The 24840-nt window shown below is 43.1% G+C and overlaps 1 protein-coding gene across 2 annotated transcripts in view; it reads right to left on the bottom strand.

Annotated features, from left to right (window-relative positions):
- The window catches only part of DRP2 (dystrophin related protein 2), a 38297-nt gene extending 17154 nt beyond the window's left edge, over positions 1-21143 (bottom strand). The window contains exons 1-7 of one of the 2 annotated variants that reach the window (XM_082377093.1): positions 11372-21143; positions 7085-7248; positions 5341-5497; positions 3810-3930; positions 1591-1859; positions 1072-1218; positions 548-626 (exon numbers count right to left, since the gene is read on the bottom strand). In XM_082377093.1, coding sequence (XP_082233219.1) covers positions 548-626; positions 1072-1218; positions 1591-1859; positions 3810-3930; positions 5341-5497; positions 7085-7248; positions 11372-11488 — 1054 coding nt within the window. In that variant the 5' untranslated portion in view covers positions 11489-21143. Of the gene's footprint in view, positions 1-547; positions 627-1071; positions 1219-1590; positions 1860-3809; positions 3931-5340; positions 5498-7084; positions 7249-8512; positions 8576-11371 lie in introns of those variants that run through there. The other variant, XM_082377094.1, reaches the window with a different exon arrangement.
- Between the last annotated feature and the right edge of the window lie 3697 nt (positions 21144-24840).

Here is a 24840-nt window from a genome sequence, read left to right as displayed (position 1 = left end):
CCAGCACTCCCTAATTCACGTCTTCCCTGCTTTACATTTTTTCCATAGCACTTGTCACCGATTGACTTTATATATATTTTACTTATTTGTTTATGGTCTGGCTTCCTCCTGTAGAATGTAAGCTCTCCACGTCCAAGGATTTTTGTCTGTTTTGTTCACTGATGTAGCCCCAGTACCTAGAACAGTACCTGGCCCACAGTAGGCCATCAAGAAATATTGTTGGAACAATAAAGTCATTTAATTCCCATAACTCTATCAGCTATGTAATATTTTCCCTCTTTTTACATATGGGAAAATTGAGGTTCAAAAAGGTTAAGCCATTTTTTTCAAGCTTGCACAGATATAAAGTCGAGCAGCTGTGACTCAGATCCAGGTCTCTCTGACTCAAGAGCCTGTCCTTTTAACCACTACACTACACTGTTTTATCCTACTGCTTCTTAGATGCCAAGGTACACTGCGCTCCCACCAGGCCCCCAAGGGACAAGAGTAGACCCTCTTGGAAGGTGGCTGAGTTTCTACCAAGTGAAGCCCAGTTTGTCTCACATACAGGAGAGGAAGTGCTGTGACCCAGGCCCAAAGTCCCGGTGGGCATCCTGGAGCTGCTTAAGTCTCTCACCAACTGACACCTATGGAAAGAAGACGCAAGAAGTCAGTGGACTCATTCCAGATATACAGGGTAGGATTTCCACGTGCCTCTGGCAATCTTTGTGAATTTCCTCAGAGGCTGCCTCTTCTCCAGTTCCAGATCCTCCCACCATTCGCCGAAATCCTAGCCTTCCCATGGCACTCCCAGGAGTCGGAGAAGAGCATCCCTAATTCCAGGCCACAGTCACCGTTCATCTGCCCCTGTCTACCCTGAGGGGCAGACAGGCCCCTCTCAGACCATTTTAATCACTTCCTGCAGTTTAGAGGTTGAGAAGCCTGTTTCCTGGCCCCAAATTCTCTACAACTCTTTTCCCACATAGATCCCATTTCAATGCCCCTTCACTTCCTTTGGGCCTGGGTAAGTTCCCCCCAAGCCTAGTTATACCAAGCCTTTTCCTCATGCCTCACTCCAGGCTTCTCTTTTACCTGTAGCTGTTTCCACCGGCTGTTGATGTGCTCCAGGGCCCGGGAGTTCTCCATTGACAAGTGCACATCAGAAATGGCAAGTTGATGGGCCAGATCATTCACCAACTTCACTCCATCTTTCATGGGGAAGAATTCTTCTTTGAATAGCTATAGAACCAAAACCCAAGTGCCACAGTAGGTAGAAAATAGGAAAGAGGAACCATTAGTCATTTTGTTTTAATAGCTCAACCTCAGTGCTTGCCTTTTAGGGCAAGCAGACTAAGGTGTGTGTGTGTGGGGGGGGGGATTGTCCTTATCCTCTTCCTTTTCTACTCTCAGAAGACACCAGGGAAAGAGAAGACAGTAGAAGGACAGAGGAGACTTCAGCTAAACCAGCCCCCAAATCTAGCACGGAAACTGGGAGAGACCCTATTGAAGTCCAAGGCAACAATGGAGCCTCAGCAGCAGGAACACTGTCAGGGTCTGGGAGGAACGTCTGGTCCCGGGGTGGACTGTAGCCAGGGGAGGGGGCCTGCATACCTTAAGAGCCTGGATGTGCTCAGGAAGTGAATCAATGAAGAGATCCCCAATGGGCTCCCAAGTGGCTCGGACTCCCTCGGCCTGAGTCAGAGTCGCGCTTAATTCCTCCATTGCCCCTTGGATCTCCAACAGCTGCTCCAGAGTGCGCTCAATGTGGCGGTGCTGGTCCACGCAGCGGGCTGTCAGCTTCTCCCATAGTTCACTGGCCACCGTTGCCTGCTTCCACACAAAGCGGCTAAGATTCTGGATCCGCTGTCTGGGAGAGGTATCTGCAAGGGCAGGCACGAAGTCAGGTCAGGCCAGCCAGGCAAGGATAGCCCATGGAAAGACAGAGACAGATAGCCCTTTGTAAAACGTGTGTGTGTGTGTGTGTGTGTGCGTGTACGTGTGTATATATATTCATACACATACAAATACATTTTCTTCATAGTTGAGCTCCTTTTGAAGTTTCAGCTTTTTAAAAAATTAAAATTTTTATTTTGAGTTTGTTGTAGATTCACATGCAATTATAAGAAATAATACAGAGGGACTTCCTTGGTTGCACAGTGGTTAAGAATCCGCCTGCCAATGCAGGGGACGTGGGTTTGATCCCTGGTGCAGGAAGATCCCACATGCCGTGGAGCAACTAAGCCCATGCACCATAACTACTGAGCCTGTGCTCTAGAGCCCTCGCTACACAACTACTGAAGCCCACATGCCTAGAACCCATGCACCGCAACGAAGAGTAGCCCCCACTCGCCGCAGCTAGAGAAAGCCTGCACACAGCAACAAAGACCCAACGCAGCCAAAAATAAATTTAACTAAATAAATAAATAAAGCTTTCCTGTGGTCTCACATCACTTCCAGCTCCTGCCTAAATTCTTTAAAAAAAAAAAAGAAAGAAAGAAAGAAATAATACAGAGATCTCATTTACCCTTTAGCAAGTTTCCCCAAATAGTAACATCTTGCAAAACTATAGTATAATATCACAACCAGGATATTGACATTGACATAATCCACCGATTTTGTTCAGAGTTCCCCAATTTTACTTGTACTCATTTCTGTGTGTGTGTGTGTGTGTTTTGTTCTATGCGATTTTATCACATGTGTAGGTTCGTGGACCCACCACCACAGTCAAGAGACCATACTGGTGTTTTCCACTTATTATATCATGAGGATTTCCTCATATTCTTAAAAAATGGGCAAGGTAAAGAGTGAGTAAAATATTTAAGACGTGTAGTGAGGCAAATCATTGAGTCCTATTCACATGACCTTGGAATGCGATTTTGCATTAGTGTCTGCTGCCCACTTCCTTCCAAAAAAGGGAGGTATTTTATGAAGACCCAACAAAGGAGAGGTTAGTATAATTTGCCCAGCCTTTCCACCTAGGCTCCTAAATTCCTCCCTCAGACCTCCCCTCAGAAGTAGATTCAGAGCCCCCAAACTCCAGACTAATTGGAACTGTCCTGCTCTCTTTAGCTCGTTCTATCTGAGGCCCATTGGACAGTAAATTGAGTACTAGTTAGTACTCAGTAGGAGGGGCTCGAGGTAAACTGAGAGGGTCAACAGCATTGACAAAGGGCTGCATTAACAAAGGGTCCTTTCAGGCTGTACATAACCAATCTCAGAGGGTTGAAGCCTCTTTCTGGAGAAGAGGGCATGCTGGGCCACCACTCAGACCTGAGCACCACGGATCCCACCCTGCTGCCTTATTTAAACCTAGACCTACAGTGACCCGCTCTATTGATGAAAGGGGGCAAGAACTCACCAGGGTCAGAATTAAAGAGCCACGATCAGTTTTCTTTTCAAATGCAATCACCAAAGTTTTTAGATGTTTTTGAAAGGTTTTTTATTTTCTGGTTGATTACAGCAGTGCCACATGCCTCTCTATGTTGTAATAAAGCAGTATGCTTTTAAAGGACATACTACTACTTTTACTTACTGAGTTAGTTTAATGCATTTGAGTCTTTTTTTTTTCTTTTTCATGCCTTATTAAATGGCCACACATGATACTCCAGAGAGCCACATACAGCTTTAGGCCACACGCTCATCTCCCCTGCTCCAGGCTCTGTTCTCTTTGCTTTCTCTTATAGTGTGAATCTGGCTTCTTCCCAACTTTGGACTGCTAGGAGAAAATTATCCTCCTAGGTAACAGCTGAGAAAATGAGTTTGGGGAGGGCAGGAAGGTGTTTAATGGTTCACAGCTAAAGAAGAAGATGAAAGAGAGGAAGATCACCCACCTTTGCTCTCAGAGCGAGGCTCCTCTAATTCATCAAATGGGTGCTGGGAGAGGAAGGCCTGAGCTGACTCCAACACAGAGTAGATATAGGGGCCCCGAGACTTGACATCTTCCATAAAGGCCTGTGAAGTTAGCAACGTGGTCAATAGGGAAGGAAAGTCTTTCAATTGCTTTGAAATCCATCCTGCAATCGACAATCTTCTCCTCAGTGCAGCTTGATCCTTTGGCGTTATCGTGTATCTTTGGGCTACTCAGACTAAAGAGGAGCAGTCTTCTCCTTAGGCAGAAGAATAACTCTGACACTGGAAGGTCTATTTACTCTGAAATGGGTCTGTCTACGCCACAAGGTAGAGTGAAATGTGGGGATTTGGTGCTGGGAATCTTGGTTCTCTGGAAGACTCAGAAAGTCCTCTGTGAGGGGCTTAGAGAAATCAAAGCCAGGATGGGCAAGATTTATATTAAAATTTTAATTAGTTTTTTTGTTGAAATATACACTAATAAGAGTATACAAATCAAAAGTGTACAGCTCAGTGAATTTCCATAAAGTGATTCAATCTCTGTAACCAGTACTGAGATAAAGAAACAGAACTCCACCAGCATCCTGGAAGGCTCCCTCATGACCCCTTCTGGTCACTCTCTCATTCCCCCCTCCCCCAAGGTAACCACTATCCTGACTTGTAACACCACCGATTAATTTTGCCCATTTTTGAACTTTATATAAATGGAATCATACAGTGTGTGCTCTTGTTTGTATTTGGCTCTTTTTTCACTCAGCCTATTGTCTTTAAGATGCATCCATGCTGTGGCACACATTTATAGTTTATTTTCTTGTTGTATGGTATTCCATTCTGTATTCATCTTTTAAATTGAGATATAAATGATATATAACATTGCATAAGTTTAAGGTGCACAATATACTGATTTCAAACATTTATGTAATATGATTGCCATTAGCTAACACCTCTGTCACATCACATAATTATCATTCCTTCTGGTGCATTATGGATTCATTTTAAGAAGCATGTTGTTATTTTCTGATTATAGAGGTAATATATGTCACAGAAACCTTAGAAATCTCAGAAAAGTATGAAGGAGAAAATTAAAAAGAACTCTGATTTCATCACTTGGATTTAACCATTGTGAAGATTTTGATACAGTTCCTTCTTCTGTTTGTATGCACGTGTATACATACATACACATCTATATCGATTTTTATACAGTTGAGATCCACCTGTATATAGTTTTGTATCCTGTGTTTTTTCACTTAATATTATATTATGTTCATTTTCCCATGTCCCCATTACAAATCAGGGCAGAATTTTAAGGGAGGTCCATATTTGATGGGAAGAATAGAGGGGAAAGATTTGACTTATTCTCTGGAGTACTATCCACAGACCAGTAGGACTGTACACAGCTTCCTGTGACTTTAAGCATCTAAGCAGAGACTGGGCATCCATCAGTCAGGGTGTTGCAGAAGAGATCCCTTCCCGATGGAGAGGCTACACACCACGGCCTCTGTAACTCTAACCTACCGCGTGCGTCTCCTTCTCCTGTTGCACCAGGGCCACATCCCCTTGTAGGGGCAGCTGAGCTGACAATTCCTCATCCTTTTGGCTGAGCCAGTCAATAATCTCTTGGAGAGGGAGCTGAAGCTTTCCACTGTGATCTGAGAAGGCCTCTAGGCGGGCGCTGCACACAATGGTAAGACCAGTGATTTTCAATCCTCTTGTTAAGTTGCAAAACATTTTCCCCCAACAAAGACATATGTGGAACCTTAATATATAAACAGATGAAAGAGGTGCTGCTCTGGTCGAAGTGGGAGGAGGCCCGGAGCCCTCCCTCTGACCCACCCACAAAGGCTCTCAAGGCACCTCCAGAGGGAGTACGGTACCAAAACACTTGGCAGACGTCAGTTAATTCAGCTGAGTGCCCAGCATCACGCTGGGAAGGGTAGCGAACTGGGCAAGGCCATTAGAGGTGACAGCTGTCTCGTTGCCCTCTTGTCCTAGAGGACCTCAAGTCATGCCAAACTGCTCATCCTCAGAGGCTTCTTGGAGGCTGCCTTCTGAGCAGAAGCGGATGCAGTAGGTGGAAAGGGCGCGTCAGGTGGCTGAGTTTGGGCACGCACGTGTGCGAGGCTGCATACAAATACAAGCAGCCCAGGGGTCCCAAAGGATGAGGACAGCATAAGCTAGAAGTTTGACATATGGAAGGAGGAAAATGGGTACCGCATAATCACCTCTGCTTGCCTTCCCCCGCAAATGAGCCATGAGCTGAGGTCCAAGTGGTAGGAAGCCAGAGGCCAGCCCAGGCTGTGTGCAGCCATCGAGCCCATTCCCCTCAGCCGACAGTGCTAACTAGTCATTGTGTCCCTACCACCTGGGCCAAGCCCTTTACCTACATTTTTGCTTCCACTAATTCTCCGAGCAACCTCGTGAGGTAGGCACTGCTATTGCCCAGAGAGGTTAAGTAATTTGTCCAAGGTCACACAGTTAAGTCACTGGTACAGTGATGATTTGAACTCAGCTTTGTCTGACTCCAGAGCCTGCATTCTTTCAACTTCTCCACACTCTTCATCCCCACCAGAACCCACCAGAAGCCAGGAGCTTGGTCTTTGATGATAGGGAGTAGAGAGGAAAAGTGTGTGTGGCGGGTGGAGGCGTCAGGGGTTATAGAGAAGGGTAGAGGAAAGAGGAACAACTGATACAGAAGTTGCCTTCAGGCTCTTACTGATTCGCCCTTAGTTTGGGGAGGCATGGGTGGGTGATAAGCAATAGATGGGAATAGAGGGATAAAAAGATGGGAAAGAGAGCAGATGAGATCTACCAAGATGGAGGACAGTTATGAGAGGAAGAGGGGGAGGCAGTAATCATATCCTCCATTTATACATCAGCGCTCTTAAGTTCAGAAAGCATTTTCCTATCTTATTTGAGTCCTCACAACAACACTGGGAGATAGTTAGGACAACTATTATTCTTCTACTCAGTTTTTTTCCTTTAAAAAAATCCAAACAAGTGGAAGCTAAAATTCAGAGAGTACTCAAACCAATTATGCAAGGTGACAACAGCTATTCAAGACTGAGGTTCAAATCCAAGTCTCCTGACTTCTGACCCAGTGTTCTTCCCCCAGTGCCAGAGAAGGAAAAGGAGGAGAAACAGAGGGTGAGGCTGACGAGAAGGCTGAGAAGAGGATGGTGAGCTACAGCAGCAAGAGGAACCCAACAACACCGTCCCAGACAACTCCCTAAAGCCCCTGTTTCGAGGGGCCAGGCCTTACCGGAGGCTGTGCGACTTCTTTTTGATTTCATTCCAACACAGGTTCATGGCTGGTGGTTCCAGGGGTCCAGCGGCACCAACAGACCCGTTGAATAGCTTTGGGCTTAGGTAGGGCACCCCAGCACCATCGTGAGGAGGCGCAGGGGTGGTGGCAGCAGCTCTAACCTGGACAGAAACACAGACACCTCTGTGATCCCTGGAGTATGCCACACCCTGGTCTGCACCAAGCCAAGCGTGGGACAAGTGTGAACAGAGGGAGAGAAGGGCTGGTTCTGGGGTGTGTTCAGGGGTAGGGGGGTGAGAGAAAGGATGACTCCGTGGCTCTGTTCATGGCAAGGTCCTCTGTTGGTACAGGTCGGTCACTTTTAACTGCTGACTCCTATCATTATCACTCTTATTATTGCAAATTTTGCCAGGACTACTGCCCAGATGGGACCCTGGAAGTATTTGTGTTAGGTAAGAGCTGCTCCGAATTGCCCAAACAAACACAGGCAACCATGGCAATCAATGTGAGCTGCAGCTCTTACTTCAGTGTTCCACAGTTTAGCCAACCTTCTGGAAAAGAAAGCTGAAGGGCTGTCCCACAAAGTTCCAGAGAGAGAGAAAGAGAGAGAGAGACCAGCCAGAGAGAGCCATCAGTGGTAGATGTCCTACTTCCAAGTGAATCTAGGCCTTGGTGCCCCCTCTTCCTCTTCCCCGCTCGCATTTCCCGCCACAGTCAGGAAGGCTGGAAAGAGTCCTAAAGAGCACTGTTCATCTTCCATGGGTTGCGAAAGGGCTAAAGCAGCATTCTGGGTCCTGATCGCCAAAGGACTCTGACCAGAGTCGACAGCTAAGAGGACCAGCTGTGGAGCCTGCCAAAGTCTCGCCTTGGGCCGTCAAGTTCAGAGCCCGTCACTTGCTCACCCTGTAGGGTATTATGGGGTTTGGGAGAGTGTGGGTTGTGCCAAGTAGCCCTTCAGGAGTTAGCTACCTTCAACGCAGTGCCAGACCTGCGCAGCCAGGGGCAGAAGTGGGTGGAGGGCAGGGGAGTGTGGAGAGGAAATCTCAGCCTCGGGAAACCCACCTGCCTTCCTGCCTGTCTACCTCCTCACCTTCTGTGGAAAGCACACGGTCCTGGTGGGTGAACCTCCTTTGGTCTCCCCTTGCCCCCAAACCATACTTCCTCCCCACACAAGACTCTCTGGAAGTTGGGAAACCAATCATCCCGTTCAAACCACAGCTCGAAGTGCTTAACACATAGTAGGTGCTTAATAAATATCTGTTGATAAAATTAATGATGCCCAATCTATAGAATAAAAAAATATTCAAGATTTAAAACAGAACCCACAGCTCGCAGCCACACACGGAAGGAGAAGCGGGAGAGCAGCCAGGCTCTGGGGCAAAGCTCTGAGTTCAGTTGCCTCGCGTCCCCGGGAGCGGACCCTACCTGTGCCGCCTGGGGACCCAGTTGCAGGATTGGACAGCTCCATGATGATCCCTCCACACAAATCAGGACCCAGCGCCTGGTGAGCTAAAGGCAGAGTCCCGACAGGCTCTGAGCAGGCTCCCTCAGGGAGGGTGGGCAAAGCTGAGCCAGGCCAGGAGGCGGGATCTGTCACCCTGTTTGTTTACTGACCCCCCAGGAATCCAGAGGGGGCGGCTATGTCAGGACTCCAGACGGTGAATCAGGGCTTTGTCCCTGGGGAATTCCGGCTCACTCCCAACTGGGCCCGCCACACCGGGGCCAGGAGGGCCCTCCCAGACTGGCAAGGATGGTGAGAGTGGGACTGAGCATTCCATGGTGCTGAGGAGGGGCACGAAGAGGGGAGCTTCTGTTGATTTATGTTCCCTTTCCCTGGAAGACACAAAAGACTCACTCTGCCTCCACCCCCACCCCCTGAGGTGAAGGAAAGGATCAGACTGCTTTGGTGACAAACCTCTGGTAAGCAATTTCCCCAAGGTCTGGAAGGATGATGAGCTTGGTGATAAACCTTGTCGTTGACTAAGTAAGCGTCCTCAGAGGCAGTGAGAGATGTGTGTGGCACACCTGGGGACAGAGCTGTGGTTGGGCAGGTGGGCAGCAGAAGACTGACCCAAGCCCGCAGTGAAACTGAGAGAAGAGGGAGAGACTTGTCCCCACAGACCTCCCCCTGCACTCTAAGGCCAGGGGGAGATGGATGGTCAATGGGCATCCCCCCCCTGGACTTTTGCAGGGTGGGGAGAGGGCAAGAGGGAACCCAGAAACTCCATGCAGGGATCCAGTGCCAGGGAGGCTCCTGTGCCCTGCCTGTGCTGTCCTAGGTCCCTGGCCTGAGGGGCAGGGCCCCTTCTGGAGGTGGCCACTCTTCTCCTTTGCCAGCAGACTTGGCTGGAGAAAGGTTAACATTCCCGAGCTGGGCCCCCACCCCTAAGCACTGAGGAAAAACACTTCATTTTGACCAAAAAGGGTTCTGTTCCAATCCTCATTTATCTCCCACAGAGTCTTCTGGGCTTTCCACAGTTCCACATTGTTTCCATGCTGAGGCCCACCTACAGGAATAGTTAGAGCAGCTGCCTGACCCTTTCTGGGGCTACGGGGTAGAGCCTTGCGGGGTGGATGGGGGATGGCAGGGGATAGCAGGCCAAGAGCAGGGAGTGGCTCTAGCTCTGGGTCGCAGCTTGGCTTATGCTGGGATAATTGGTCCCAAGCCAGTCTCACAGAGTCCCCCAGACTGGGAATGCCCCAGAGTTAGAAATGGCCTCTTGTGATCCAGCCACAACCTAGTTGTCTGGTTCTGATGGAAGCGCCCACGATGAGCTGGGCTCCACCCATGCTAGCCTTTCATTCCCTCCAGCCTTCCTCTCAGTTTCCTATGCCCCCATTTGGCTCCTTTACTATGCTCCATCACCCTGTTCTCCCCTCCGAGTTCCCCCTAATAATCTCAAGTCCCCTGGGGCAGAACCAGGCACACAATAGGCAAATAATGAATAATCATAGTTTTCTTTCCCTATCAATAGCCTTCTACTTCTGGCTTTTGTGGCCAAGATGTTTGCTTATCACTCCCCACTCCCCATAGGGCTCTCTCCTTACCTCTTGAAACTTTAAGACAAAGTCAGAGCCATAGAGAAGGAAGAGAAGAAACTAGACAGTGACCGAGGAGAGGGCTTGGTCTCACCATTCTCTGTCACAAAATGAAGCCCTCAGGTCCCGTTGCCAGGTGGAGAAGTTTGGAGGGGGTGGGCAATGAGCAGGGCAAGCCTTATGGGAGGACCCATGCTTCTCAATCCCTCAATCCTCTGAAAGTCCCAGTCTGGGGAAGGGGTAGGTGCACAGGGGGACTCTAAGTTGACACTGACTTTGAGAATATGTTACAAGCAGCAAATTGTCTCTGGCTAGACATGTGAAAACAGCTTGGGAGGACCTGGGTCTTATGCCTCTCTGGACCTTGACTTTCTCCCATTATTCTCCCCCAAATGGGCTCCCCAGCACCTACATTCTCCATCCATGCCAGCTCTCCATCCGTGTCTCTCTCTTCCTCCTCCCTGTATATTCAGCTGCTGTTTGCAGCTGAATAGTGACTCAGCGCCACAGCCCATCTGTGAGATACTAAGAAACATAGTACTTTCACACACTCCCATGGCCTCTGGACCCCAATGCATTGTAGGGCAAGCCAAAGTATGCTGATACTTCTCTCTTGTCTAGTCAGCTTTCCCTTGGACCTCCCTCATTGTCAGGAAAGGGGGCTGCCCTCTTGGGATTACTGCCTCTCACACATACTCTGACCACCTAGAACGTATGCAGGTGGGCACACGCAGCACCACCACTCCACTTCTAGGGGAGGAGAGAGACAGGAGAGGCCAGTATGAAACTCAGGGGAGCCTTAGTGGGGTTAACCCACTGCGAGTAAGACTAGGGACTTGAGAAGAAGAGCCAATAGAATGAGAGGGAATATTCTGCAGGTGCAGAATATGAGGTAAGCCACAGAGAAGTCAAGACAAAGGAAGGTCCTGTCTTGTCCTTGGCTATATCCTGAAGGATCATGCTTTTCTAGGACCTCCCTTGGGCTGTTAACATAAAACCAGCCCCCTCAGCCATTGTGGGCCCTTTGGCTTGTCCAGCTCAACACACTTCCTTTGCCCCATGCCCCCCATAAAAGGCCTCATGAGTGACAAGGATGGGCCAAAGGAGGCCCCGTGCTGTCCAAGAGGTTTCATGTATATGGACAGTACCCCTGAGCCTTAGGAAGCATGGATACCCACAAGATCACACACAGATCCTGTGTCCACCCTGTCTCTACAGGTCTTTCTTTTGCTCTCGACCTCTTACCTGAGGCTGGGCGCAGGTGCTTCGGAGGCTGCTGCTGTGATGGAAGTGGTCAGCTGCCCGCCACTCATGACATCGTGGGAGGGTGTAAGGGCATCCCTGCATGACCATAGGTTGCATCAGAACCGAGGCTCATGGGGGAGTGAGGATAGGCAGTGCACCAACTGTTGAGCATAAGCACCTGGAAGAGTAACAAGGAGAAATTTAGAGTCAAGATCTAGAAAAGGACTGCAAATCCACCACTTCCCTAGAGGTGCCTTGACCAGTTATGTAAATAAGTATTCAAAGCTTACTGACCTATCCAATAGTTTTTCCCAGGTTATCATGTACCATAAAAATTTGATTTAATTATTGATCAAGGAAGTATTTATTGTTTCTCTATTGTGCTTTGTGCTAGAGACACAAAGATGATATGCTGAGATTTCACTGCCTGGGGATGGGGTGTGGGAGAAGGAGGGAGGCAGTCATATAAGCTGATAATGATAATAAAACACTTATGTGGCAAATGCTATAATCGGGTTTGACCAGAAGGCTAGGGGAGCACAGAGTGGAGAACAACTAACTCTATCTGAGATTTCAGAGAGACTGCATTTGAGATGAGTCTTGAAGGACAAGTAGATGTTTGCCTGTGCAGAGAAGAGAAGAAAGGGAGAAATGCATTCCCAGCAGAGGGACGCACCTGTGCAAAGGCGGATGTCACAAAAAAAGCACAGCATGTTCAGAGAACAGTAAGTTCAGTATGGCTGGAGTTTGGGAGGCACAGAGATGAAAAAGACATGGTGCCTGTCCCTGAGGAGTTCACATACAGAGAGAACAGACATGGGGAAAATCAAGCCATAAAGTGTTACTTGCATTCATTGTAGAAGTATTTATGGGTTGGAGTGAAGGGATGGATGAGGTGAGTTCTACCTGGTCATGTCAGGAAAAGTCTCCTTAGAGGAAATATACTTGAAGTGAGTCATAAAAGAGAAATCAGATTGCCATTAGTCAAGATAAAACAAAAAAGAACATTCCAAACAGCACAAAAATAGAATGTATGGTGTGACCAGAGTACAAGGTAGGTGCCTTGTGGGGAGTAGCAGGTGAGGCTGTGGCCAGATTGGGTCATGCCTTGAATGATAAGCAGAGGATTCTAAGGCTTCATCTTGTAGACAATAGGGAAGCACTGAAGACTTTAAGCAGGGGAGTGACATGACTAGATTTGCATTTTAGAAAGAGGCCTCTGGCTACCTTGTGGAGAGATTCTCTTGGGCAAAAACCCATTGAGGAGCTGTCAAAATAGGAAGGCAGTTGCAGTGAAGAGGGAGCAGAGAACATGGCTTTGAGTTACATTGAAGAGGTAAAACACACTGGGCTTGGTGATCACTTGGAGGTGAAGGGTGAGAGAGGTGAAGGAGTCAAAGGTTTTTAATTTTGGGAGCTGGGTGGATAATGTTGCCAACAGCAGGAAAGGAAAGACAAGAGAAGAAGCAAATTTGGTGTGGCGGGGGCGGGTGAGAGCAGTATTCCGTAATAAGCTATTCTTTAGACATGTTCAGCTTTTGATGTCAAGAGCTAAGCTTAGAAAAGACATGAATGAAAAAGTTAAATGTACAGACCAACTGACAGTTTAGTGAATGTACACAAGTGTGATGAGGATGGGTGGCTAAAACAATGCTTACAGATGATAAAAGTGATATCTTTTAGTGCTGGGCAAAGATGTGCCAACTTTGATCCAATGGGCAGGAAGTGAACATCTTTGATTCCTGATCCTGATGATTAAATAGCCACCATTTTTAGTCTCTATTTCAGTGGTTCCCAACATTTTAGGTATAAGGGCCTCTTCTTAAAATAAAAAAATCTCACTTCACCCACTCACACCTACATAGTAGCTGTACTTTTAGCACTTGCAGAGTGAGAAAAACACTTATACATTTAAAGATCTGTGGACTCCTCACATTAAGTACCCTTCCCTCCTCCTCATGGGTCTATGGTCCAAAGATTGGGACTATTACAGATCATGAAGGTGCAAGAATTTATTGTCTGAAGGACACTTTATTGTAGTCAAAGTCCCTAGAGATCACACAGCTACATCGTTCCTCATCCCCAAAGAGATTGCCCTAAAGAATGGTTGAAAAGGTGGCTCCCCTCTGATCCAACACCAACATAAAAGAATTAATCATTCAGATCAAAAATGAAGTACTGCTATGGACATATTGTAAGTATGATGGCTACAAAAGTCTTGCTTTCAGACCTCTTTTTACATTAATATTTTTTATACAAGTAATGCATGTTCTTTATAGAAAAACTGGAAAATATAGAAAACCATAACTGAAACTAAAAATAACCTATAATACTAGTATCCAGAGATAACCATTACTAACAGGTGTGAATCCTTATGGTAGTTTTTCTGTGAAAAATATATACTTACACTTTGGAAATAAAATTGTCATCATATTATTTATATATTTATTATATATTTATAATTTTGTATCATTCTTTTTTTATTTGCCTTTTATATCATGATCAGTTTAGAATTTCACTAACTATTCCTCTAAAAGATGATTTCTAATGGCTGCAAAGCTGTTAGAGTGCTATGGTTGAGGCCATGGGTTTTGGCATCAGACAGACCTAGGGTCAAACCCACACTCTTCAACCTAATATCAGTGTGGCCTGGGACAAGTTAACCTCTCTGAGCTTCAGTGTCCTCATCTGTAAGATGGGGATGACTGCCCTCGTAGACTACTTCTAACGATTAAAATTAATAATGTATTTAAATAACTTAGCACAGTGTCTGGCAATGGCACACTGTTCAATAAATGTTAGCTGTAATCATTGTTGTATACTATCCCACTGAATGGATATACCAAAATTTATTTTAACAATTAAACATGTCACACTGCAATGAACAGCCTTGTGCATATTTGTGATTCTTTCCGTAGGATAATTTCCTAGAAGGGAAAATTCCTGGATCAAAGGGCATGAACCACTTTCAGACTTGTAATACATACTTCTTTTTTTTAAATTTATTTACTTTGTTTATTATTGGCTGTGTTGGGTCTTCGTTGCTGCATGAGGGCTTTCTCTAGTTGTGGCGAGCGGGGGCTACTCTTTGTTACAGTGCGCCAGCTTCTCATTGTGGTGGCTTCTCTTGTTGTGGGGCACAGGCTCTAGGCACGCGGGCTTCAGTAGCTGTGGCACATGGGCTCTAGAGCACAGGCTCTGCAGTTGTGGCGCACGGGCTTAGTTGCTCCGCGGCATGTGGGATCTTCCCGGACCAGGGATAGAACCTGTGTCCCCTGCGTTGGCAGGCAGATTCTTAAACACTGCGCCACCAGGGAAGTCCCAGACTTGTAATACATACTTCTAAATTGCCCTAGAAAAAAGTTAGATCACTTTGTACTACCCCCAATGTATGAGAGAGCCAGTTTCCCAGCACACTTGCCGGCAGTTAGTATTCTTATTTTTAAAATATCTTTGCCAATTTTGTAAGTGAAGATGGCATCTTGAGGATTACTTTGTATCCTTAATTACTAGAAATGCTTAACTTTTTCCTTACATTTTTAGTGGCCAGTTGTAGTTTTTCTTTCATAAACTATCCCTTTTTCTCTTTTGAGGTTCACCTCTCTACAGATTAAATTCCTTCCTTCCTATTCTCCTCTACTGACCTGATGTTAGTTTGATGCTTCACAAAATAAAAATAAAACAAATCCAGGAATCAGGGAATTCAGATCTTCTAATCCCAACACAGGCCAAAAAGGAATAAACTGTTTCTAGTACTAGCATGACTACCTTCTGTTATGTTCAGACTTTGCCACTGATTGTGACAAGTCATTTCACCTCTCTAGACCTTGGTTTGCTAAAATGTTAATGTTTAACAGTTGCCACACATCAAAATGCTAGCATTTGCTGTATTTGTAGGGCATGCCTTTGTAGCCTGCTGTACTGTCTTTCTTGATCCTCAATGGACCTGGTAAGGTTGGCCCAGCCAGAATTATGATCCCATCTGACAGATGAAGATGCTGAGACACAAGTGAACCTGGACCTCCTGACTCTTGGCCAGCGCTCTTTGGTCTACATAAAGATTCTTCTTGCTGACTCTTTATTTATTTCCATCCTGTCCCAATTACTACCTGTACATACTGATTGTTCTCTTCCTATTCCTCCTTTTAACTTGCAGAGTATGTGAGGAATTGGAGATGAATCTGGCTTGGTACCCAAACGGTCGAGTGTGGGAAATAAGACATATAGACAAGTATCACAGGGGAGAAATGATTCATACCTTATGTGGGGCACAGAAATCATACTCTGAGAGGTCACAGAGTAGGAATTGTTCACTTCAAGCTGGAGGGATGTAGGATATATTTATGAATGTTTTTGAGCTAAGGTGAGAGAGAAGCTTTGGATGCATGAAGTAGTATGGAGGATGCTTTTGCCGTGGAACCAACTCATCTGTGCTCTCCCCTAGGGATCCTGCTAGATACCAAGCTGTGGCTTTTTCCCAATAGGAATACTCTTTTCCTAGTTCTCAAAGCCATATACAGGCCTTTCTGGGAGGATTCAGGGAGGAGACATTGTTTAACTTAGGCAGAGATAAAAGCTTTAAATATATGTGGAATACCAGGATTTCAGCATGAAAGCAAGTTTGTTGGCTGGTAGAGGACAAGATTCATGCCCAATATTTATTTCTACCTCACATATTTTTAACACAGAGCCAGGCACAGAGCAGGCACTCGGTGAATGTTTTCTGACTTGATTTTCTTAATTAAAGTATAGTTGATTTACAACATTATATTAGTTTCAGGTGTACAACATAGTGATTTAGTATTTTTATAGATTATACTCCATTTAAAGTTATTATAAACTAATGGCTGTATTCCCTGTGCTGTACAATATATATCCTTGTAGCTTAATTATTTTATGTGTAGACAAATACTCTGTTATCACTTATATGTGGAATCTAAAAAATAAAACAAACAAGTGTATATAACAAGAAGAAAACAGACTCACAGTTATAGAGAACAAACTAGTGGCTACCAGTGGGGAGAGGGAATCAGGAAGAGGTGAGATAGGTGTATGGGATTAAGAGACAAAAACTAACTTGATCTATTGAATTGAACTCCAAACAGGTGAGTGTACAGGTCCTCAACTTTGTAGGTACAAATTCCAAGGGGCATGAAGAGAAGGACTTTGGATATACAAGTTTCTTGCATTTGTGTGAAATGATGTGTACAGAACATTAGCATTTGAAGCAAGGCTTGAAATGGCAAAAAAACTGCAAACAACCCAACTGTCCATTACTAAGGGACTTGTTAAATAAATAATGGTGTATCCATACAATGGAATTCTATACAGCTGTTAAAAACAGAATTAAGAACTATTTATGTGCCAATATAGAATGATCTCTTAAGATATATTTTTAAGTAAAAAGGAAAGAAGAAAAAAAATAAAGTGGTTAGTTTACATTAGTGTTAAAAAAAGGAAAATATGCGCTTATATATGCAATAAAATATCTTTGGAAGTAGAGAAAAGAACCCGTTAACATTGATTGCCTTTGGAGAATGGCGTCAAGTGGCTACTAGACAGAGATGGGAGAATTCCTTCCATTCCTTTGGGATTTTCCCTTATTTTCTCTCTTTCTAAAACTGAGAAATATAACTTACAAAAAAGTGCATAAAACATATGTGTAAAATATATTGAATTATTACAAAGTAAATCCCCATATAATCATGGCTTGGGTTGAGAAATAGAATAATTACTCACACCCACAAAAGCCCCATGTCACCAATAGGAGATATAGTTTTTACTGAATATCATTTTGTACCTTTTGAATTTGGAGCTGTGTGAGTATATTAGCTATTTAACGGCTATTCTCTCCCTCCCTCCCCACTCCTCACCAAAGTGCCATGGACATCTTCAACTGTTTTATGGAAAGGAAGGTGTAGCAGCTTTTCCACAGTCAAATAAATAATAACAGTTAAAATTTACTGTGTTCCATGTTTTACGTATATTAACTAATCAGTCTACATACATCAAGCATTGACTCCTCAGGACAGTCCTATGAAGTAGTTACTACTGTTGTCTGCATTGTGCAGGTAAGAACACGGAGGCACATAGGCAGTAAGTAACTTGTTCAAAGTGATATTGTGACTATGAGGTGAGGAACTGGGATTTACATCCAGGCTGGTGTGTCTCAGAATACAAGTTCTTCACTGCTACACTATTCTGCCTCTGTAAATTCTAGAACCCAGGCTCTGAGGCACTGTGGTCACTGACACTTAGTAAGTAGGGAAGACTCTTGGCTATGGGCCACCAGGTGGGAGCCCAAGGGCTGACTCAGATATGCCACTACCCAGGCAAAGACACAAGCAATTAAGAATGGACAGAATGCAGTGGGTCTGGGGTATCACCCAGCTGGCAAATCCTACAGAGCATTTAAATGACCTTCCAAGGACATCTGGAAAGTAAAATGCTAGTCAACTCTCCCAGTCTGACCTCAGAGCTTTCCCAGTGCCTTAGAGCTCAGTAAATGTTTTTTGAACAAATGAATAAGCTCTTTCCACCTATAAACTGGAGAAGTTTAGGAACCTATCCTACTTGCAGAAGTGGATGAGGGTGTCTGCTACAGTATTGTTTGCAATAGCAAAACTGCAATCGACTCAAACGTCCATCAACAAGGGACTGGTTAAGTGGATTGTGTCGGAGAGGCGGCACCGCATAACAGTGAAGAGTGTGGGCTCTGAGCCAGCACACTAGGTTTTGCATCCTGACTCCAAGACCTAACAGCACAGGTTTGGACAAGCTCCCTGACTTCATGCTTCAGTCCCTGCATCTGTAAAAAAGGGGATAACGAAAATACATACTTCATAGCCTTGTTGTAAGGAGCTAATTCATAGTTTCTGACATCTAGTAAGTACTCAAATCTTTTCTATTATTGCAGCCACTCATGCTATGGAATATTATGTAGCTGTTAAAAAGAAAGAGGTAGATATGTGCTCACTGATTTGAACAGATGCTGAAGATATATATTTTAGGTTAAAAAAAAGTGTCAGAATGAACATGTCTGGTATAACTCCAGTTTTGTAAAAAACCTTTTTTCTGTGTGTGCACAGAAAGAAAGCCTACAAGGATATACAAAACTGTTTAGCGACATTGCTTCTGGAGAGTTGTATGAAGGGGACCCTCATTTTGACTTTATACACTTCGTGTGTGTGTACATATTTTATATATATATATATATATATATAATTTTTACAACAATCATTTATTATTCTTGGAAGAAAATAAATAAGGAAGACTTCTAAATCATGAGAGGCTCAGGAAAGAACAGGGAAGTGAAAAGAAGACCCCTTCCTGTGAGCTACAGATTCCTCTCTCCAGTCCAAGGTGACATTGCATGATGGTCCTCCCTCTCACAGCACTGCCTTTCTACCTGACAGTATGGCACTAAGAGACAAGACACACATTTCATTTGTACCAAACCTTGTTATGTGTTCCTAAAATAATTCCTGTAATGTAACCAAAAACCAAGGTTCTGCTTCAGATGCTCTCACTAATGAATAACTCATGGGAACACAGATTGTCAAGCTGGTAGGGACCTTAGAGGTTATTTAGGCCAACCCCTTCATTTACAAATGGAAACAATGAAATGTGTTCCTGAGAAGGTAGATGTCAAGTAATTTTGAGAAATAAAATTTCTTTTCCAGTGGCAAGAAAGATCAGAGATGTATCCTCATGAGAATTGTATTATAAGAACCAATTAATAAACAAACTTATGGTTACCAAAGGGGAAAGGGGGGGAGGAGGGATAAATTAGGAGTTTGAGATTAACATATACACACTACTATATATAAAATAGATAAACAACAAGGACCTACTGTATAGCATAGGGAACTATAGTCAACATCTTGTAATAAACCATAATGGAAAAGAATATGAAAAAGAATATGTGTGTGTGTGTGTGTGTGTGTGTGTGTGTGTGTGTGTGTGTTTATAACAGAATCACTATGCTGTACACCTGAAACTAACACAACATTGTCAATCAACTATACTCCAATAAAAAAAAAAGAAAAAAGAAAACCAAATGAAATAAAAGATATAGGAATTGGAAAGGGAAAAAGAAAGAACCAATTAATGCAATACATCTAAAACCTTTATACACTGCTGGTGGGGGTATAAGTTAGTAAACCATTTTGGAGAGCAATCTGACAATATCTCCCAAAAGTGAAAATTCTCATACCCTGCAACGGGACAATTCCCTCTTAGATATATACCCAATAGCAATAGTCACATAAGAATATCTACACAGGAATGATCACAGTAGCCCTAACTGTGAGCCAGAAACTGGAAACAGCCTAAATGTCCATCAACTACAGAATGGATAAATAAATCATGGCATATTCATTAAATGGAATACTATACAATAGTGAAAAATGAATGAACTAGAGTCACATATCACAACGTGGATGAATTTCACAAATATAACATTGAATAGAAAAAAACAAATTGGAAAAGAATACATACCATTGATATACATTTTAAAAACACATAAAGCAGTGGCATATGCTGCTTAAAGACCCATACATATATAGTAAAAGTATAAATAGATGCATGAGAATAATAAATGCCAAATCCAGAGAGTGGTTACTTTGGAGGGAGGAAAGGAGGAAGCTTTGATCACAGAAGGATAGAGGGTTTCAAGGCTACTGGAGATGTTTTTTCTTAAGCTGGGTGGTGGATATCCTGATTTTCATTATATTATTCTTTATACCTCTTTGAATGTCTAAAACTTTTCATAGCACATTGTTTAAAAGAATGCAACAAATCCCAGGCTGAAAGGGAAATTCAGAATTTTCGGATATAACAAAATAACTAAAGAAATGTATAAGATACAAACATCTCACTCAAAATGACAGGATTATTCCTTCAACCTGCTTCATTTTCCTGGGACTAGTTCAACAGGAGGGAACCTGCTAGAGGAGCAGCAAATGGGAACAGGGGGACTAAGAATTAGGAGATAAGGGTTCCATTCTCTCAAATACTCAGAAAGAACAATTTCATTAACCTCTCATTTTTTCACACTTAAAAATGTGGTGCTGGATTAGATTATTTTAAAGTTTTTTCCATATGTCAATTTCTTCCAGGATTTTTTTTTTTTGAGCAGCAATTTCTAAAACTGTGTGTGCAAGATACAAACATTTTTTCCATGTAGAAAAGAGTTCCCTGGTCAAATCTGTTTGGGATATACTGGGTTAAACAGAATTAAACAGATTTCTTTACAGCAGTACTTCTCAGAGCCTTTAATACGTTTATATATATTATGACTCTTCAAGAGGAGAATTCAGTTATGAAGCATTTTCAAAAAATTATTGGACCATAGAAAACGCCCCCCTGAGACAGCAGAAGTAAGAAGAACTACAGTTCTGCAGCTTGTGGAAGGAAAAGCACGTTCACAGAAAGATAAACAAAACAAAAAGGCAGAGGACTTTGTACCAGACGAAGAAACAAGCTAAAACCCCAGAAAAACAACTAAATGAAGTGGAGATAGGCAACCTTCCAGAAAAAGAATTCAGAATAATGATAGTGAAGATGATCCAGGACCTCGGAAAAAGAATGGAGGCAAAGATCGAGAAGATGTAAGAAATGTTTAACAAAGACCTAGAAGAATTAAAGAACAAACACCTAGAAGAATTAAAGAACAGACATGAACAATACAATAACTGACATGAAAAATACACTAGAAGGAATCAATAGCAGAATAACTGAGGCAGAAGAATGGATAAGTGACCTGGAAGACAGAATGGTGGAATTCATTGCCGCAGAACAGAATAAAGAAAAAAGAATGAAAAGAAATGAAGACAGCCTAAGAGACTTCTGGGAAAACATTAAACGCAACAGCATTCGCGTTATAGGGGTCCAAGAAGGAGAAGAGAGAGAGAAAGGACCAGAGAAAATATTGGAAGAGATTATAGTCAAAAACTTCCCTAAGATGGGAAAGGAAATAGCCACCCAAGTCCAGGAAGCACAGAGAGTACCAGGCAGGATAAAACCAAGGAGAAACATGCCAAGACACATAGTAATCAAATTGACAAAAATTAAAGACAAAGAAAAATTATGGAAAGCAACAAGGGAAAAATGACAAATAACATACAAGGGAACTCCCAAAAGGTTAACAGCTGATTTCTCAGCAGAAACTCTACAAGCCAGAAGGGAGTGGCATGATATATTTAAAGTGATGAAAGGGAAGAACCTACAACCAAGATTACTCTACCCGGCAAGGCTCTCATTCAGATTTGATGGAGAAATCAAAAGCTTTACAGACAAGCAAAAGCTAAGAGAATTCAGCACCACCAAACCAGCTGTACAACAAATGTTAAAGGAACTTCTCTAAGTGGGAAATATAAGAGAAGAAAAGGACCTACAAAAACAAAACCATAACAATTAAGAAAATGGTAATAGGAACATACATATTGATAATTACCTTAAACATGAATGGATTAAATGCTTCAGCCAAAAGACACAGGCTTGCTGAATGTTTACAAAAAGAAGACCCATATATATGCTGTCTACAAGAGACCCACTTCAGACCTAGGGACACATACAGACTGAAAGTGAGGGATGGAAAAAGATATTCCATGCAAATGGAAGTCAAAAGAAAGCTGGAGTAGCAATATTCATATCAGATTAAATAGACTTTAAAATGAAGAAATTTACAAGAGACAAGGAAGGACACTACATAATGATCAAGGGATCAATCCAAGAAGAAGATATAACAATTATAAATATATATGCACCCAACATAGGAGCACCTCAATACGTAAGGCAACTGCTAACAGCTATAAGAGGAAATCGACAGTAACACAATAATAGTGGGGGACTTTAACACCTCACTTACACCAATGGACAGATCATCCAGACAGGAAATTAATAAGGAAACACAAGCTTTAAATGACACAATAGACCAGATAGATTTAATTGATATTTACAGGACATTCCATACAAAAACAACAGATTACACTTTCTTCTCAAGTACATACGGAACATTCTCCAGGATAGATCACATCTTGAGTCACAAATCAAGCCTCAGTAAATTTAAGAAAATTGAAATCATATCAAGCATCTTTTCCGACCACAATGCTATGAGATTAGAAATGAATTACAGGGAAAAAAACGTAAAAAACACAAACACATGGAAGCTAAACAATACGTTGCTAAATAACCAAGAGATCACTGAAGAAATCAAAGAGGAAATCAAAAAGTACCTAGAGACAAATGACAACGAAAACACGATGATTCAAAACCTATGGGATGCAGGAAAAGCAGTTCTAAGAGGGAAGTTTATGGCAATACAAGCCTACCTCAAGAAACAAGAAAAATCTCTAATAAACAAACTAACCTTACACCTAAGGGAACTAGAGAAAGAAGAACAAAAAAACCCAAAGTTAGTAGAAGGAAAGAAATCATAAAGATCAGATCAGAAACAAATGAAATAGAAACAAAGACAACAACAGCAAAGATCAATAAAACTAAAAGCTGGTTCTTTGACAAGATAAACAAAATTGAAAAACCTTTAGCCAGACTTATCAAGAAAAAAAGGGAGAAGATCCAAATCAATAAAATTAGAAATGAAAAAGGAGAAGTTACAACAGACACCACAGAAATAAAAAAGACCATGAGAGATTACTACAAGCAACTATATGCCAATAGAATGGGCAACCTGAAAGAAATGGACAAATTCTTAGAAAAGCACAACCTTCCGAGAGTGAACCAGGAAGAAATGGAAAATTTAAACAGACCAGGGGCTTCCCTGGTGGCACAGTGGTTAAGAATCCGCCAGCCAATGCAGGGGACACAGGTTCGAGCCCTGGTCTGGGAAGATCCCACATGACATGGAGCAACTAAGCCCGTGTGCTACAACTACTGAGCCTGTGCTCCAGAGCCCGCAAGCCACAACTACTGAGCCCACGTGCCACAACTACTGAAGCCTGCGCGCCTAGAGCCTGTCCTCCACAATAAGACAAGCCACCACAATGAGAAGCCCATGCACTGCAATGAAGCCCCAATGCAGCCAAAAATAAATAAATAAAATAAATAAATTTTTAAATATATATATAAACAGACCAATCACAAGCACTGAAATTGAAACTGCAATTAAAAATCTTCCAAGAGGGCTTCCCTGGTGGCGCAGTGGTTGAGAATCTGCCTGCTAATGCAGGGGACGCGGGTTCGAGCCCTGGTCTGGGAAGATCCCACATGCCACGGAGCAGCTGGGCCCGTGAGCCACAACTACTGAGCCTGCGCGTCTGGAGCCTGTGCCCCACAACGGGAGGGGCCGCGATAGTGAAAGGCCCACGCACCGCGATGAAGAGTGGCCCCCACTTGCCGCAACTAGAGAAAGCCCTCGCACGAACCGAGGACCCAGCACAGCCAAAAATAAATAAATAAATAAAAATAAAAGTAGCTATAAAAAAAAATTAAAAAAAAAAAATCTTCCAAGAAACAAAAGTCCAGGACCAGATGGATTCACAGGTGAATTCTATCAAACATTTAGAGAAGAGCTAACACCTATCCTTCTCAAACTCTTCCAAAAAATTGCAGTGGAAGGAACACTCCCAAGCTCATTCTATGAGGCCACCATCACCCTGACACCAAAACCAAAGATACTACAAAAAAAGAAAATTACAGATCAATATTACTGATGAATATAGATGCAAAAATCCTCAACAAAATACTAGCAAACAGAATCCAACAACACATTAAAAGGATCATACACCATGATCAAGTGGGATTTATCCCAGGGGTGGAAGGATTCTTCAACATATGCAAATCAATCAATGTGATACACCATATTAACAAACTGAAGAAGAAAAACCATATGATCATCTCAATAGATGCACAAAAAGCTTTTGACAAAATTCAACATCCATGTATGATAAAAACTCTCCAGAAAGTGGGCATAGAGGGAACCTACCTCAACATAATAAAGGTCATATATGACAAACCCACAGCAAACATTATTCTCAATGGTGAAAAACTGAAAGCATTTCCTCTAAGATCAGGAACAAGACAAGGATGTCCACTCTCACCATTATTATTCAACATAGTTTTGGAAGTCCTAGCCACGGCAATCAGAGAAGAAAAAGAAATAAAAGGAATACAAATTGGAAAAGAAGAAGTAAAAGTGTCACTGTTTGCAGATGACATGATACTATACATAGAGATTCCTAAAGATGCCACCAGAAAACTACTAGAGTTAATCAATGAATTTGGTAAAGTTGCAGGATACAAAATTAATGCACAGAAATCTCTTGCATTCCTATACACTAACAACGAAAGATCTGAAAGAGAAATTAAGGAAACACTCCCATTTACCATTGCAAGAAAAAGAATAAAATACCTAGGAATAAACCTACCTAAGGAGGCAAAAGACCTGTACTCAGAAAACTATAAGACACTGATAAGAGAAATCAAAGATGACACAAACAGTTGGAGAG

Source organism: Balaenoptera borealis (assembly GCF_965194805.1).
Source record: "Balaenoptera borealis genome assembly, chromosome: X".
In the NCBI taxonomy this organism is placed as follows: Eukaryota; Metazoa; Chordata; class Mammalia; order Artiodactyla; family Balaenopteridae; genus Balaenoptera; species Balaenoptera borealis.
The sequence above is the reverse complement of the archived record's forward strand: the minus strand, read 5'-3'. Positions and strand labels throughout refer to the sequence as shown.